General features: G+C 42.3%; 1 protein-coding gene across 1 annotated transcript in view; it reads right to left on the bottom strand.

The window, feature by feature from the left end:
• The window catches only part of NTN4 (netrin 4), a 450,303-nt gene extending 432,778 nt beyond the window's left edge, over positions 1-17,525 (bottom strand). Inside the window, exon 1 of the mRNA XM_069229091.1 lies at positions 17,036-17,525. Within this exon, the coding sequence (XP_069085192.1) occupies positions 17,036-17,153 (118 nt within the window). The 5' untranslated portion in view covers positions 17,154-17,525. The remainder of the gene's footprint in view (positions 1-17,035) is intronic.
• Positions 17,526-18,064: the final 539 nt, after the last annotated feature.

Here is an 18,064-nt window from a genome sequence, read left to right as displayed (position 1 = left end):
TTGGCGAATCATCATGAAATTTCAAAACTAAAATGATAGTCAGTTCAGCTGCTGAGATGAAAACTTCAGGGTGATTTGTCAAGCAGGGGCTAAGGAAAAGGGGGCGTCCCATAGTACTTTATCCTATTCTATGCCTATGGGATTTTAAAAATTTCTGAACACGACTAAAGCCCAAACTGCTGAACGGATTTACCTTAAATTTGGCAGAAAGCTAGATCTTGGTCCAGAAAGCGTGCTTTTTATAATTTGGTGTGAATCTGTTCAGTAGTTTTTTAGGTATTTTAGTTGAATAAATATAGATCTCTAAGGATGTGGATTCTCTGCGGATCCACTCATGGAGGATTCGCGGATCTGGGAAAAAAGCAAGGCCCTGTTTGGCTGACCACAACCTGAAAGAAAAATTGTGGCTGTCATTTTGTTTCTTGCATCAGCCTGGAGGAGGTAAAACAAGAGTGTAAAAACATATAAGGGGTCAAGATGCATGCATTCTGACACCATTTGACACCTGGAGGGGTCCCTAAGGGACCCCTCATTGGCAAAAAATTGCCCAAAAAATTGCCCAATTGTTTGTGGCCTGATCTGCGGATCCACCACAGGGCTCAGCGTGGCCCTCAAATGTAAATTCATAAATGATCCCCAGATCGAGAAAAATGTTCCCAAGAAAAATAAACTCACTCCACCCAAGCACACGGTGCGCATGGCCGAAGGCGTGTGCAGCATGGGTTTGGGTGCATGCAGGAGGGTTGGCCGCAGGCCCTGGCTATAGGCTATGTCCTGCGGTCGATCCCTGCTGTGAATGGCCAAAGGCCGGGCATGCCATTGGTGATATTAAGATGTGCATTAAAAGAAAACATAGAATTTCACTGAAAAAGTCAAAGGTTACAGGTACGTTATAGTTAGGTTGATGTTTTACCCATACAAAACCATAGAAATTCAGCTGGAAAGTAACTTTAGGCAATGAGTTATAGTTTCTTAACATAAGTATTACTATAAGTCTAACTATAACTGATGAATTTCTTTGTTTTTTATGGATAATGTATGCTTTGATTTTTCAGTGAATTGTTGCTGTCAACTTCAAGTCTGTAAACCATTAGGGAAAATGTGGCCCTATACTGCTATTCAAATCCTGATAGTTAAAATAAGGAGAGGACACATAATGCAACATTAGGTCCAAATATTATACAATAAACATACAATCAATTTTTTTGAACTAAATGTTTTAGTGGATGAGACCCCTTTCTACAAGGAACAAGGCATAAATGTTGAGTCCGTCCAACTGCAAGCCCCCACATATATCAATGCAAAAATAACCTGTAACTTGCTGTCTAAGTTGAGTTTTGAAATATGTTTTACAGACTGATTGTCTAGGTCAAAGTGGTAAATTTCACTCACTATTTCACAGCAATTTCACACTACCACTACAGGGTTAGGCTAACCAATCTGTGAAATTTCACACCTAACTTAAATTGACTCATGTCCTGAAGAAGGTTTTTCTGAGTCAGTTACATTTTTCAATAGCGGTAACTTTTGTTACTGTAGGCTTAGACCATCACGTTACCACTAGACATTGTATTAGACTTAGAGGGCTTATACGATGTCAGCGTTTAGCCACAGTGGTACACCTATTACTAACCATAATGTAGATTTTTTATATTGTTCACATTGTCATGCAGCATGTCTGGAATTTATACAAACTTAAGCATTCTTTCCTTCTGCATAATGTAATTGGATGTAGATTAATTACAATGATTTTATGTACACTAAAATTCTTAGGATGGAATAAGTCTAAGGTATAAGGGAGACCAGAAGTTGGTATGACTATCAGAACTCATGCTCATCTTACTATCACTTGCACACTCGGTGTATCTATAACCCACTATATCATGCATTCATTCCTACACCACTTCACCTACAACTATCTTATCTTTCAAACCCCTTCCCAATCTACTTAAAACGATTTAATCTGCCCCATCTTCAAAGTACAGCTTTTACTACACTCACCTACGTCCAGGTACCTGGTTTTCACTCCCCAATTCTTGGATCAAGGTTTGAAAAGGGGTCGCTTCCTCAGTCAAATATATTGGTCATATTAAGCATTATATATTCATATTATTTGATTGCACAAACCTAATGAGGTTACCATACCAAAAACAAGAGGTGATCATGTGCTGATAAAGCAGCAACATAAAGGCTTCAACAGGAAGGGAATCAGAGATTGTGGGCCTTTTGGTTGATGAACTGGGTCCGACTAAAGTGTTGACATGTCGCTAATAATTAGGACACAGTTGTTGGCAGAACAACTTATCTTTCTTCTTTTGGCAAAGTTGGGAAAACATACTGCAATGTGAGCATGCACAACCCTTCTTTTGTTGTAGCAGATTCTGCTTTACTTCTTCTCTGATCATGTTGTACTTAGGTGCATTTAACTAAATCTCTTCACTGACCCCATTATAGTATGGATGCAATAATGCCTTTAGCATGGGTATCAAATGCATTATGCCTAGACATTACAATGCTTAGCGTGCGAGACTTATGGTGCCTTGCACTGTGCTGTACTGTTACTTTTTCTTTGCACTGTAAAATGCTCAAAGAAATAAACTTAAGTTGTAAAGTTGAGTTTCTCGTGTGACCTACCGAAATTATGATGAGTCTCCTTGAGGGAGAAATATCAGCACATGGACTAAAGTCCGACCTGCTGTTGCTTTGCAGATGCCATCAAGGCAGCAAGACTCTGCCCCTTCTGGGGGAGGCGTGGCCTTCACTGAAGCCCACTTTATCGGAACTGGTCTGCTTTTAATCTGCAACTTGTTTCTAATTCTAGTTGAAGCATATTTTCTATAAAACGTAAAACAGGCCAGGTCGTGAACTAAAATGCAAGGAGGCGAAGTCAAAAATCCGTCATCTTTTGTTACTAACAAAGGGATGGCTGTGTGGAGAGACATAGCAACATTCTCCCCTGCTTTTCACTGGGTGGTTGAGTCTGAGTACACAAAAGCCTACCTTTGCTAAACTTTGCTCATTAGCTCGCACAACACAACGAAATTTAGCATTGCACACATGTGCCTTTACAATAGTAAGTAAATTGATGCTATCTTTTGTGTGAGCACCAGCAGTAAACTTTAATAAATGAGGGCCTACGTCTCTAGTAAAGGTTTACAGGTGACCACTGTTTCGTGGTCTTTTGCGAGGCATATTGTGGCTTACCAAGAACACAGAGGGACTTGGATCTCATGCATTGCTTACCATTTGCTGGCCCGTCGTGTCAGCTTCTGTTTTGTGCCGCAGCTTGTTAATCCTTTGTTTGTCCCTCCCGCGAAGCATTGCCTCTTCACAATTTCTTTGACTGGCAAACATTCCTGCATCTACTGCTTGCTTTTCAAGCACTCTTTTTCTTTTCTGTCAAGCACGTCATCAGAGTGCATATGTTTTCGAGCAGTCTCCTGCGTGTACATTTCTTCTCTTGCACCCCATGTTCATCTCTGTTGCCCAACTGCTTAGCCCTGCTCAGCTATCTCTTGTGGTCGCTTGTGTGGTTCTCCCCAATGCTTCCCCCAGCCGGCACCCTTCTTATTGCCTTTCCCCAAACCTGTACTGCTTCCCACCCTCCCCAGTTGCTTTTGGGCCCCCTATAGCCCTCCTGGCTTTGATATGTGCCCCCTTCCAATGTGGTTTCAGCATCCCCTGACCTTCCTCCGTGTTGATTGACCATTCCCCCATCGTCTCCATGTGGTTTGCGATCCCCTGGCCGCTTGTGTGTTTTACGTTGTTTTTAGTTACCGATCCAATTTGGAACAGTAACTAAAAAGACAAAAAAGTTGCATTGCCATTTTGTAGGCAAGCACGTCAAAAGCTTTAGATGTTGTTTTTTTTTTTTTACTTTAGCTACGATGCCTTTCAGATCCTGTGCAGCATGGCTAGAAACAATTGGCAAAACCAATAGGTCACAAAGGAAAGACCTATTTTGTTGCCAATGTTTGTTTTCCAAAGAGGAAGAGTACACTCAGCGCTTCTGACAGCAGATAATGCTATTGTCTATCAACAGTGGACGTGAGGTGTGAGAGCAAGGTGCAACAAGCTATGATAACAACCGTTGTCCTTGCTTTGACCTTACCCTGAAAAACTTTGAACTTTTGTGTGCTGGGCACTGAGGTGCATTTGATTGTGTCAGATTAAAAGTGTGTACAGTTGTTATCATTCTGTGTTGCACGAAAAGTTACACGATTATAAGTCTTGCTAAAAGTTGTGCCAAGAGAACTTGTTTTAGACAGTGGTTTCCACAGATAGTCAAGCCAATTGCCTTGCAAAGACAGAACTTGGGTCATATTAAAAAAGTACCCCGGGGGGCACAATGGGTGTTTGCACCTGCTCTGTGCACCCCAGACACTTTGATATTACAGAAAGGGCTGCAAATGCTTGTGCAGCCCCTTCTGTAATATATCTAGCACCAGTGCTGTCATTAGTGGGTGTTTGCTCATTTGCATGGGGATGTGGCCCATGCAGATGAGGGAATCTCTTTGCCTCTGCGCCAATGCGACATTACCAACTTGGGCACAGAGGCAAACATGCCTTTAGAAGGCACACTTTCATCATGCCAAAAAAGGTGGCACAGGTTTAGTGCACCTTCTAAAGTCAGCCCTCTAAAGGTATGCAAAGGGGTCCTACGGACTGCCCAGACATCCCTTGCAGGCGGGTGCAGTAGCTCACTGCACCCATCTGCAAGGGCATCTCTAATCCCTCTGAAAAGTGCAGAAGGGTTGCCACCTGCACAGACAGAGCAGTTTTTGAACAGATGGTCAGTATTTCTCTTGAATGCGTTGCCCTGGGGGCACCAGTTAAATGGAAACTCACTATAGTTGCTTTGTTCCAGTAATGTGGAAAATAGCATCCAAAGAATAAATGTTACACTGGGGCCATGGGGAAACTTAAATAATAGTAATATTGGCAACTTGTCTTCTGCCAGACCCTCTCAGATCTGCAACTTAATGATAAATATGTTATCGGATCCAATACTGGAACCATAAGCGCCAGTCCTGTCACCAAGAACACCGCTCTGAGCGTCACAAGCAGCCTGGGGTAGGTGATATGAGTAACCAGGACTTGAAACATGAACAGTCCATTGCCAGCAAATGGAAAAGTCAAGTCTAGCGTTACGCAGCCCCTCTGCATGGCACCTCGAGCACCAATGCCTGGCACAACCAGGAACAAAAGCCTGCCACATTGAAAGTTGCACCTGACAAACTGATCACCAACTAGGTATTGAGTGGTCAATTAATAAAAAAAGAAGACCAGAGTTGTTTTGTAGTAAAAATGTAGTGGTTAAAAAAAAACAGGTGGACAGAAAAAATGGTGTCAGAAGTTCCATGGACTGAAAAAGCAGATTGAAAAATGTTTTGGCTACAAAATAAATAAAATATGTTGTGCTTTATGGGGCAATGGTAAGTTTACTGGTACTAGGGGTAGGGGGACATCCTCTGGCTAAAGCAGGGAGAAGCATTTGGAGTGAGGTGGGTTGGTGGATGGGGAGCTAGTAAGAGGTACCTAGGAATCCAGGAGAGGAGCATTTATACTTAGTGAAGAGGGAAAACTAGCAAGGGGTTTTACGAAATCAGGGAGTGACAGTGCTCTGGAGTAGCAAGGGGCTGTTAGCACTCAAGTAAGTTTTACGTTAATGGGTAGTTGGGGGCTTTTAGTGTTCAAGGAAGGGTAGTATCAAGGAGGAGTAAGGGTTTTTTTACAGTTCAAGGAAGGATAGAATTTCAAAAGTGAACTTTTTATTTCATGCAACAATTTAAAAGACAACTTTATTACATACAACCCGGAGTTTTATTCCAGGCTTTGCCAATTGATCAGATTATCTGGTCCTGGGCTAATCAATCTCTCTATCCGTATCGCCATTTTGGTAAAACTGGGAGTGACGTGAACCAGGTTAACTCATTTTAAGGTCCATAAACAACTTGACATTAGCTACAGACAAATGTTTACGAGTTAGTGATAGACTTCTGTCCATGCCATCAGAGGCCAGTCCAGTATGAAGCTCGGATTAGTGGTAACATGTAATGATCCTCATTTTTCATTGCAGAAAACAGAGTATGGTGACACAATTGCTTCATTTAAGACACCCAGGCAGCCAACACCCATAATTAGTTTAGCATTTATTTGACAACCACAGCACAGAGGAAAAAGGGCAAAGGGTAACTAATGAACTGCAGACACTTATAGGGCTAATGGTTTCCAGAAACAATACCAAGTGACATTTAGCGCTCTAATAGCTTCCACATTTGCGTAATTATATCGAGTTCTTAGGGAGACAGCGTCTGGGAACATCTGCAGTATGACACAGGCAATCAAACCTTTCTTCGCACCAAGGGGAAACACCCTCTGGGTGAAAGTTCACCCACGCTCATCAATTTAATAATTTATGTCGCAAAAATGACCGAGTTACTGCAATACTTACTTGTATACCTATAAGGTCAAGAGGAGCAGACGGATCTCAATGTGATACCCGCCACGGCTGGACCCATGAAGGAGGGAGGCATGAAGGTTGCCTTAGTGGAAAGGAACTCATCGGCCAGATTTACAAAGCACTGAACAAGTTTGATGCTATGCTCGTCCCTTCAAAATATCCCCAGATTTAAATTTTAGGCATGCTCTTTTTCCTTTGGTGAAAAAGTTATGAAAACGTGTATTTTAGTTACCACAGAAAAAACATTGATCAGGGAAGAGGACGACCTTTTAGATCTTGCTTACCAGACATCTTTGCCTGTTGGCGACAAGATCTATTGTGAGCTTACAGTGGGCTTAATACCCACCCACTGCTTACCATTGGTTGGCTGTATTGCCACTCTCATTTGCTTGCTCTTTATTCATTAGTTGGGGTGGGCTTTACTTCCTCTTCTTGTGTTTGTCCCTCTCAATGACAATGGATGCATTACTTCTGTCCTACCACTACTCACTTTTAAAGCATTATGTTTTTCTTGTTGGTTAACAACTCCACAAGTGCGCATGTGTTTTTCAGCTGTCTCCTATGTGTACTGCTCTTCCCCTTCCTCCGCGCAGGTTGCGATCTGTTACCTGTGTTTTTTTTCCTCTACCGCCGTGTGTTGTGCTTGCCCTTCTGTGCTTCACCCTTGAATTGCTTTTTCACCAGTTTACGTCCCCCAAACAACTGCATATTATTATCTTTTACCTGTGTTGCTTCTGCCCTGTCCTCATTTTGCTTCTGCCCCCATCTTGCTTCAAACTGTGTATTGCTTCCTTTCCAGGGTCCTCTATGTTCCAGAAAAAATACTTTTGTGCTATGTTTTAATTTTTTTTTTACCATCCAACTTGGATTGATATATAAAAACAAAAAAAGTGTTCTTGTCATCATTTTATAGGCATGTGCAGGTGTGTTGCACATGCCTAGAAAACGAGGTAAGCGGATGTGTCATATTTTATTTACTCTTCAGCTATGTTTCACAGCATAGTGGACATTTATGCCTCTAATTGGTCACCAAAGTCAGTCACAAATATGACTACCGGCATTGGAAATGAATTTGCAACCTCAGTATTTTCTCTGGGGTGCCAACATACCAGATATTAGGTGCCAATATCTCATAAATGGCCTGCCACATTGAAACCTCTTGGGTGTCATCGGCACACAGGTTACCTGACACACTCACTGAACTAACCATCTCCCAGTGGCACTTGCTGAATAAAGATTTAGGGGTGGTCTCTAATGCATAAATAAACTGCTTTTTTTTTGTAACTGCAATGCCTACAAGTTTGATACAAACGTTTTGGATCTAGGGTGATGGATGGGTGATCAGTTTTTGGCTAATGAGAGACTATGCTAAATTAGATTAAATCAAGGATAACACTTGTGTTAGTCTGTGGCTGCAAACAATGACATAAACTCCTCCTCAAAGGATAACATCCTAATCACACAATGGGAAGGAAGCTTCCTCTTTTGGAAGAGTCCTGTTCCCAGTTAGACACCCCTTAATGATGGTGCAGCAGCGCTTCTCCAGATGCCTTGAGAAGTACAACTTGCTTCCTTTTGGAAGTCTTCTTTATCTAGAACTGACAGAACTGCCAGGAGGTCAGGGTTAGCTAGGCCAAAGTGCCAGGTTAAAAAATCCTAACCGCAGTCAATCAATGTATAAATGTTATCTGTATGCTTTTTCCTCCAACTTTTGCAAAGGTGGTTGGGAGTAGGCTACGGATTGTGGAAGGATCGCAGGCCCAAAAGGTAAAAAAAAAAAAAAGAATCCCGGAGATGCCAGCCAGGATTGCCACGTGGGAATCTCTTCTGTTTCCAGACAGTTCCCACAAGTGTACATATGGTGAACTTGAAACTCGCCTGTTACATGAACTGGGCCTCAAACTAGTCAGGCACCTCGAGTGAGGATAAACTATATTCAGGGAGTCAAGGGTGTTCACGGAGAATTATGGGTTAATACATATCGCAGCCCGGATGCGAAAGGTTATGAAACTGTTGCCCTGAGATGGAGCCCAATGGGCCACTACGGAGGCAAAGAAAATAGAGCTGACTTGGCAGTACAACCATCATTTTGTGCTGCATTTGAAATGTGCTCTCAGAGAACACCCAACAGACAAACTTCAAGCCCAAGCACACAACACAAAACTACGCTTAAACAATACAGAGACCATATAGCTGACTGACTCCTGCTGTGGTAGACTCAGCGAGCTTTATTCGGCAGGGTCCATAGATCTTCAGGGGCAAATGAAAAGAGGCCTTCGACGACCTGCACTTCGGTCTCTTTTGTACATACAGGTCTGGAAATATGAACACACAAAGCCCTCTTCAACCCCTTATGCCTACAAAACAGCTTCAGTGAGAAGAACCGTACAAATAAAAAGTCATGAGGGAAAGGCCAAACTTTAATTGGCAATAACACAGACAGCCTTAGTTTTTCTTTAGAAAATAGGCAAGGTATTACCTAAGAAGTAATTAGGTTAATATCCCCCTAAAGTGCAATTCGTTTTGCAACTGAGAAGCTATAAATGACTATCTACCGGGAAGGGTAAGAGTGAAAATAAAAGGACGTTTAGATGATTTCGCTGATCACAACGTTATCGTTCTGTGATAAGTGTGTGTATGAAATCTTTAAACGCAAAACACAGCTTGGCGTGGACAAGTACGAGGAATGCCGTGAAATGTCATAACTGGGCCTCAATCAGCTGATTTGTAAATGTACGTAACTCCAAAATATTGTTTAGCCATAATATTGTGGTCAAACTATTATGTCGCAGACATACTGTGGGACATAATTATGATGTGAGAATATCAAAAATATAGTATAGGAAGATATTGTGATATTCAATGAGGCTATCGTTAACACTGTGGTGTGTATGTTCATTATAAAGGTATATAAATGTATTTTCTTTGTTTTTAGCAGTCATTTATATTTTCATGCAGTTTGTTGTGGGTGAGAGTTGTTTGCGGATTTGGGATGGGCAGTGTTTTAAACTGAAACATTTATAATTCATTTAGTTTTTGGTTTATATTTTTAAATGTTTTTGCTATGGGCTTTTATATAAATATTATGTATGTATTTTTAGTGTATTAAATTTGATATATTTTGAATTGACTAATTATATTTGGTGGTGTTTGGGGATTGACTGGGTTGTGTTTAAATGGAAAGTTATTTTATTATTATTAAGTTAAGAATTAAGTTCTAATTACATTTAATTTTATTTATTTAATGTAATCAAATAAACGTAGTTCAACTTTAAAAAAAAATAACAATATCGGGTCCATTATGTATGTTAAAAAGGCATTTAAATAATAGGGCCTTAAGTTGTTTTTGTTGTCGGTGCGTCGTGTTTTGGTATCTGAATTATTATTTGAATTGCTATTGGGGATTAAAGTGCTTTTAATGTGTTTCTGAACTATTTCCTTAAATATTAAAAAAAATATTTAGATAAAATTTCAAGGTTAGTATTTAATTTACCTTTTATGTTATATACATAGATACATATGCAAAAGCTGAATTCTCCCACACATGTTGCTGGCCATATTCTTGATTCAGTTTTTTTCAAATTTAGCTTTGTTAAGTTGAGAGGTCTCTCTCTCTTGATTAAACCAATCACTTGGCGGTCCGTATAAGGGTGAGCATTCAAGCATCCCTGGTCAATCGACACAGGAGACCTGCGATTGAAGACAGTGTAGGAGACTTAGGGCCCGATTTTGATGTTGGAGGGAAAGGAACTATTGTTATATTGTTCTAAATTGATTAGTTGTCTACATTTTTGGACGCTTAATTTTTGTAATCACAATTATGGCTAAACCTATTGATTTTTAAGAAATGCTGTATATTTTAGTCCATACATTATGTAGGTATTTTTATGTTTCCTTTTTTGCAGTTTTATATAGCACAAAGTTGACCCATGGATAGTGGGGTTCTTTGCATGCACACTAGTTATATTACATAAGGTCACACTCATTTATTTTCTTTTTTAGGCAATGGAAGAATAAGGGCCTGATTTAGAGTTTGGGTGACAGGTTACTCCATCACAAAGTGACAGATATCCAGTCTGCCGTAATCCAATTTCCATAGGGTCTAGCTGAATTGTAAAATGGCGGACGAGGTAGCCGTCACACTTGTGATAGAGTAACCCTATCTGACAAACTCTTAATAAGACCCTAAGTGATTTGCCCAGAATCACACGATGTTGAGCCAACCCCAATACTTGAACCTGGTTTCCCAATCCTTAAGTCATCAGCTCTGGCAGGGGCCTAGTTTGGTCAGTAAGACTGGGAGGGATGTGCGCTTCAGAATTTCCAACAATCATGCTAGCACATAATGTTAAAATAAATTATAGGACAAGCAGGGTGTATGAGAGGGGCATAAGAGCCAGTGGAAAGGGCAATGCATGTTCATTGGTAGGAGTACTAAGTGAGAGAAACACATTATTTTGTGAAATAACCAATATTTTTGAAGTCTTTCCAGACTGAGATAGAGTTTGTGTGTGCGTTTTTGTCTGTGTGTAAAAATGCTTAGTGAAATCTGATAGACACCTCACCATATCTGACTGAAAGCACCTGTACCCAACTATTTGTCACTATTTGTCACAAAATACATTTATTAGGAGGGGGTAACACCCCCAACACTCTTGAACCTCGCCCCGCCCCCATAACGCCATATCGCTTTCTACTGTCAATGATTGTGTTCTTGATATTTATATTATCTACATTATATATCTCAGCTCAATATGTTTGATACCAAGATTTTCACAGTACTTTCATGTCTATATAGCTCCTTGCATATTCAGTGCAGATGATTCTCATTCTCAATTTAATCCCACACTCAAATACTGGGTGGGCTGTCAATTCACAAACATAGATTTAGAGGCCAGTATTCATGCTAAAGGCTCTCTGAAACAGCCATACATAGCACTCCTTTTCACGCCGATCCCCAAGAGTTTGATCTCCACATCACTCTAATTTGCTTGTTAGACTTGTTATCCTTGTGTGTCATACCCCCCAAATGTTTTGCCTTCATCCACAATTATTGCTTAACCGGTTTTCCTGGAATTAGTACTCTGTGCACTAACCAGTGCACTAATCTTTGCACTAACCTGCTGACCAGTGCTTAAGTGCTTGTGCTCTCCCCCTTAAACATGATCAAATTCTCCTACACCTGATTGGTACATTTAATTTACTTTTAAGTCCCTATTATGTGGTACTGCAGGTACCCAGAGCCTGTAAATTAAATACTACTAGTGGGCTGCAGCACTTATTGGGCCACCTAGTAAGGTAGGTTGTAAAACATGTCTCAGGCCTGCCATTGCAGTGAGTAGTGTAGTTTTAAAATGCCTTTTTGACCTGGCAAAATAAACTTTCATTTTGAATAGTTATAGGTCCACCCCTAAGGTAGGCCCTAAAGGCTAATTGAGCAGGATGCATGGTATATGAAAAGTAGGACATGTTTTCCATGTCTTTACAGTGAAAACGAATTACATTTTTTTCACTGTTGAAAGGCCATCTCTACCATAGACTAACACCAGGTTACCATATTACACTTAGTAAGTGATAACTTCAGTTTGGAACCAGATAGAGAATTTGAGTTTCCCCTCAAATGAACTTCAATTTTTAATTGTCTTTAATGGTAATGTTGGATGTTAAGTTACTATTCTGAAAATGCCACTTTTAGAAAGTTGCCATTTTTCTGCCTAAACCAAATGTGCCTTTCTTCCAGTGTCCAGGGTCACATGACTGTGAATGGCTCTTCTGTGGTGTTTTGTCTATTCCTTCCAGACATGGGGACAAAAAAGCATTAGATATGGGGCAGGGTGTTGCTCTCATACGCAGGGTATACTGGGGGCTTGTACTCAGCTTTTCCGAGCTTCAAAGGATAGCCTCAGGGCTTGCCCACCCCCTTCGTGACTTATAGAAGCTGCCTGCTCTGCCACTGACAAATGAAGCTCACATGTAGGTCTGCCTACCTTTTTTTACCCTAGATAGTTTGGAGCCAAACTCACTAAAGGGGAAGGTTAGACAAAGGGGGCATCCCCTACCAAAAGGCTGGCACTGGGGGTAAAAGTGGCAACCTAAGAATCTCTCATCTGAAAACACCTAGACCTGGTGGAGATTCAGTGGAAGGATTGCTCTGCTGCCTGAAGAAGGAAGACTGGGTTTGCTTGCATTGAACCCAGGCTTCCCACAGGGGACTCCAGAGCTCAGATGGTTGATCTCCTGTTTGAGCTATAGGGTCATAACAAGCTTCCAGAGGCCTTCCCTGCTTTTCAGCTGACCATACCCAACTGGACCTGACCTGATCCGCTATGCTGGCCTCTGTGGGAGTGAGTCCTGACCCTCAAGTACTGTCCTCAAGGTCTTTGACCATTGGCTGGAGTCAGAGTGCATTTCTCCTTCTTTATGGGAAAATTTCACCAGATCTGACACAGAGTGATGCAGAGATCCACAGAGCTGTGCAGCTCCTAACTGAAGGCTTAACTAGAACAGATGCTGAGCAACACAGAGCCCCATTACGTTGCGTGGCTAATGACTGGAAGCCTCATTGGATCCAACACAGAGCCCAGAAAGCTGCATCACACAGCTCCTCGCCGAAGGCTTCACCGGATTTGGTGCTGAATGACATAGAACGCTGCAGAGCTGCACAGCTCCAGAGTGAAAGCCTCACTCATCCAATGTGAAGCGACACAGAGCAACACAGAGTCCCTCACAGTTGTGCTGCACAGTCCGTTCATCAAAGTCAGAAAGTTAAACTTCCAGTGAGCAGAACCTGACCCTGTATTCAGTCCATACTCCGTCACGGTCAGCCTGAACTCCTGAACTTATGACTTGGTTCTGTCCTGGCGCGACCAGATACCAGCATTTGGCGTTTCATGCCTTTTGACCCTATTTTTACCTAAAATTTAAAAACTCATAACTCCAAATCTACTGGCTGGATTTTGTCAATTTGGTGTCAGTTTGATCATTTTAATGTGCTGTTTTTCTACATTGGACTGGGGTTGCTCTTGTGTTGTTTATTCATTTTATTTCTCTTTGAGTACTGCACAAATACTTTACTCATTGCCTATAAGTGAAGCCTTACTGCTTGTGTGCTAAGGTACCAGAGGGTTAAGCACTGATTTACTTAGTTACTTTTGTAGTTCAGTCTGATAACAAATAATCCAGTGTTTTTACAATTGGTCTTTTCTGTCAGGCATTCCTGCCTTGGAAGCACAGTTGCTCCCGAGGAAGAGAGCTCAGACCAAACCTAGCTATAGCTTTTGAAATTACATTTCTATTAATGGTATCCACTTAGACTTCCCTGCGGGTGACTTGACTCAGAAATCTTCACCAATCCTGTTAGAAAAACATAATTATTCTCACCTAAGTATACCCAAACCTCTCTCATCGAATCCCTTTCATACAATGATCCTATCCTTGCCAATGCCAATTTGCCTTATTATTTTATGTTAATATTTATAAAAAAATGCTCACTCTCTCCTTGAGGCATATCCATGTAATACATAACAATAAATAAATAAATAAGCAGCTGAAAATAAGACTATTCAATGGGACAATCCCCTCCTCTTTTGCAAAGTAGAGGAGTACCTCTCCCCCGCTCATTACTGAACACTGCCCTGAACGTGCAGAAACGCCAATGTGCCAACACTGGGCAACTTGCAAACAACCTCAGGCTTCCTTGGAGTTGGACACGTTGCCTTATGGGGAGATGGGAGTTGAGGTTCCCACAATCAACCTCGCTAAGCTACAATAGTGTTATTGGGTGGATCCCATCACAAGCTGGCACTTTACAAAACATTTCAGTAAATAAAAGTGTTCTAAAGACCATAGAATATTAAAAGGTATGTTGAAACAACACTGTACAGGGTTGCTTTGCAAAACCTATGAATGTGCCACTTCTGGTTCAATACTGTCATAAAGCACCCAGTGCAGCGGTTATTACCTCTCACGTCATGAAAAAACTACAGTTGATGGCACATTGTGATTATTATCCAAAACCTAGAAAACAGGAACATTTATCAGTTAGAATTAGAAACCTAAAGAGAACTCTGTGGAGTGCACTGCTCTTATGTCACATACTACAGGAGCATTGTGACCTGTACCCCAGTATATAGAGTACCAGCAGCATGGCCCAAGACAACGTTGGGCGCTTGCTATATATCTTGTGATATCTGCTCCCTCATGTTACGTGCATTTCTGACAGCCTGCGGGAGGTCCAGGGCACCGCTGAGGTCCTTGGCTGTGCATGATGCCTCCAGGTGTGCCCTTTACCTCACGCCCACAGGGCACAACTGGCATGATGCTAAACATCATATCATTTATCTGCTGCGCACAGAAGCTGGCCAGGCCTCTCCCTGTATATGGTAGGTCATGTAAAGACTAGTCAGAGGGCATATGTATTTATGCTTTGCTCTGTATGAGGCACTGACGCCGACACCATTCCAAACATTTGCTTGAAATAAAAGAAACTATAAAGTGTGTATTTCTTAGTGACCATTTTTATACAAACACTTCTCTTTTTATTTGTGTTAAAATCCCTTGATAAAAAGACTGACGACAGAGACTGATTATTTTTACGAATATATAATTTCTATTGAATATGAGCCTTAGATATTTTCCATGCAAGTATACAGCACATGTTGTAAATCAAGTGCTTCCAACGTGGATTTTAGTAGATTGCCATGACTGGGGGCTGCATACAGGCTGCATGGTTGAAATGTAGCTCAGCTTCCTCACTTTGTATAATAGGGAAATAATACTTCACATACAAATACCTGGCTTCCCTGCCAAACGTGGAGAGGTTAGGAAGACGACCCAGGTGCTTCTTAAAATCGGTGATTTTTAGGTCTAGTAGAGCTCGATACGACATCTACTGTCATCAATGACTTAAAATGTACTTAGAATGGGCTTTGGCTCTTCTCATACAGGCATATGCGCTCTCACTTAATGCCATTGGCTTTTGCGTATATCATTGTGCCTCCCTACTTTACATCACAAAAGCATGCAGAATCATATCACGTTATGAGTATTTTTATAGCGCACTATCACCCATGAGAGTATCGTGCCGCGGTGCATGTGAGTGATGCTAGCATTGATGGGACTTAGTTGAAAAGTCAGGTGTTCAGGCTTTTTGAGGAATCCAAGAAGGGATGCATGTGGTTGTTCAGGTGTGTGTGTGTGTGTGTGTTAGCGTTAGCTTTGCCAATGTTTGTTACTTTATGTTGTGCACTATTGGAAACATTGGCTACGATCCTAGGATGATAGTGACTAAGTCAGTCGAACTTGAAACATACATCGTGAGCTGTGAGAACTCTCCGTTTTACTTCCGAGCCCGGTTCTCTGTCTCGGTTTAAGGTGGGGTCATTCATGGCCCTCTGTAGCGTCCAGGGTTCCCGGCCATTTAAAAATGAACTTCGCCACTGAGACTTTAAATGACATAATGACAGGGCATCGTGAAGGGGCGGTCTCCATTTGTAAAGCCCCTGCACTTTGGTGTTGACATTGCAGTGACCAGCCGTAGCCTGCCGCAACAAAGCGCTTCTCCTCAATCTTGCTTCCAGGAACACAAAACTAACATACTAGGAATAATCACCATGTGACTAGTTGGGAGGCTAAAGCAAAACACCGATGAAACCAGGAATTCTTCTGATGCTTTCTGCGAGTTAGATAATCCTGGGCAATGGTGCAGATTTTGTCGGCACTCGGTGTTCCCAGGAAGCAATTGTTTCAATACTGATAATGTGCTTTTTGTTCTTTGGGAAGAGCTTGCTGCCACAGGCGCAAGCTTTGCAGAGCTCTACACGATGTGGATTGGCGAAGATGACTGTTTTGGAATCAGAGGACGTGTCCTGCTCCAGTCATTCGCACACTGTGTGAACCTCGGCAAATCACCATATATTCTTGTGTCTCCTACGCGCCCTATCTTCTAAAACGTGGGAGCATATCTAAAAGAAATAGCTGTAGTCAAAACTGTGCGGAAACTGGACTTGTATATTTAGAAGTACTTATTTGTACACACTTGTACTCATTTTCATATCACGGCAAAGTTGGGATTCGAGATACACACAGAAGTCTGCAACAGTCGCATTAAAAAAAAGGTTTCGCTCGTTGAAAAGAGTAGTTTTTTTAATGGCTTCAACAGGTGGGAAGGTCACTACTCGATAAGAGTACGGGTATGCAACAGATAGGGAAAGCAACATTATATTGCAATCTGTGTGTATGGAGTGCGTTTGAGCAGTCGGCGGCGGGTGAGCTACTGGGGCAGGTACAGATAATTGGAGCTGGTTAACGGCTCTGACACTCCGAGACGCTCACACGTGTACAGACTATCACCGGGCAGGAAGTGTGCGCGGTAAAGATGCGAACATTCATCCCCGCGCCCGAGATGCACACATACATGCCGAACACGCCAGCAGCGCGGTTTAGCGGGATAGAGGAAGGGGAAGATTGGGAGGGCAAGGGCAGGAAAAGAGAAATGTGGCAATGAACAAAACCAGATGAGCAGGCGAACATGACACATGAAAATAACCAAAGGATGATGAAATGCGGACCCACCTGCAACCGTACAGGAACACCCCAGAAATAAGAAGAGGAGACCCCAGTTCTCCATGGCAGCGCTCCTTGCAGAGGGGCATGAATGAGGGACGCAGACCAAGAGGTTATTTCTGCACATCTACCGGTGGGAAGACAATATATGTCGGCAGAGATGAGTCCTCTTCAACAGTTCCGCGATTAACTGCAAGTGCACTGGAGACTAGTCACAGGGTTGAGAGACAGAGCACCTTCATCCCTGGGTGCCGGCTTCTGCAGGGAGCAGCCCTGCAGATATCAGCAGAGCCCCGCAGAGCATGTCTTCTAGGTAACATTGCAGGGGGTCAGATGGGGTTCTGTCAGTGCAGCCCATCCATATCCCTCTAATGCGATGTACCGCAGTGTGAGGACTTCCTCCGAACTAGGCTGGGCTCCCTGGGGCACCAGCCTCTGTGTGCTGCTGCTCCGCGTGTCTGCTGCTAAGCCGCATTTTATTGCCTGACTGATCATTTCTGACTCTCACTTTCTGCCCCCGCTCTGCTTATCAGCCCCCTCCCACTGCTCCTCCTGCTGGGTGACAGCGCACCTCCACAGTAGCGACGGGAGGGTGGTTGAGCTCTTGGCCCACCAGTGGACATTTGTGGTACTGCAGCCTCCCTGAGCAGGAGACCGCATTCCACAGACGATAGAAGCCTGACGGAAAGGTATGGCATGCGCCGTTCAAAGCCAGGCTACCGCAAAGAATGGGAAAGGTAACTGCAAAGGGCACAGGAGCCGGAGAAAGACTTCAGAAAGTAACCTGTCAGGCTGCCACAGAAACTACACTGCAGAGCAGAGACACAAAGAAAGGACTAAGGAACGAAAGCGCTCTGAAAGAGAGCCTGGAACAAAATTAAGTAGTTTCAGAAAATGTGACTCAATTTAGCATCACTAAAATATATAACGAATTAAGTAGCAAGGCTTAGAATAAAAACATATCTTAAACGATTTTACAGCTAATCTTGGTATCCCAGTAGGTCCACACCTGCAATTTTAATGCATGTATCCACAAAG

This window comes from Pleurodeles waltl, chromosome 4_1 (genome assembly GCF_031143425.1).
Source record: "Pleurodeles waltl isolate 20211129_DDA chromosome 4_1, aPleWal1.hap1.20221129, whole genome shotgun sequence".
In the NCBI taxonomy this organism is placed as follows: domain Eukaryota; kingdom Metazoa; phylum Chordata; class Amphibia; order Caudata; family Salamandridae; genus Pleurodeles; species Pleurodeles waltl.
Note: the sequence above shows the minus strand (reverse complement) of the source record. Positions and strands in the feature narration are given on the sequence as shown.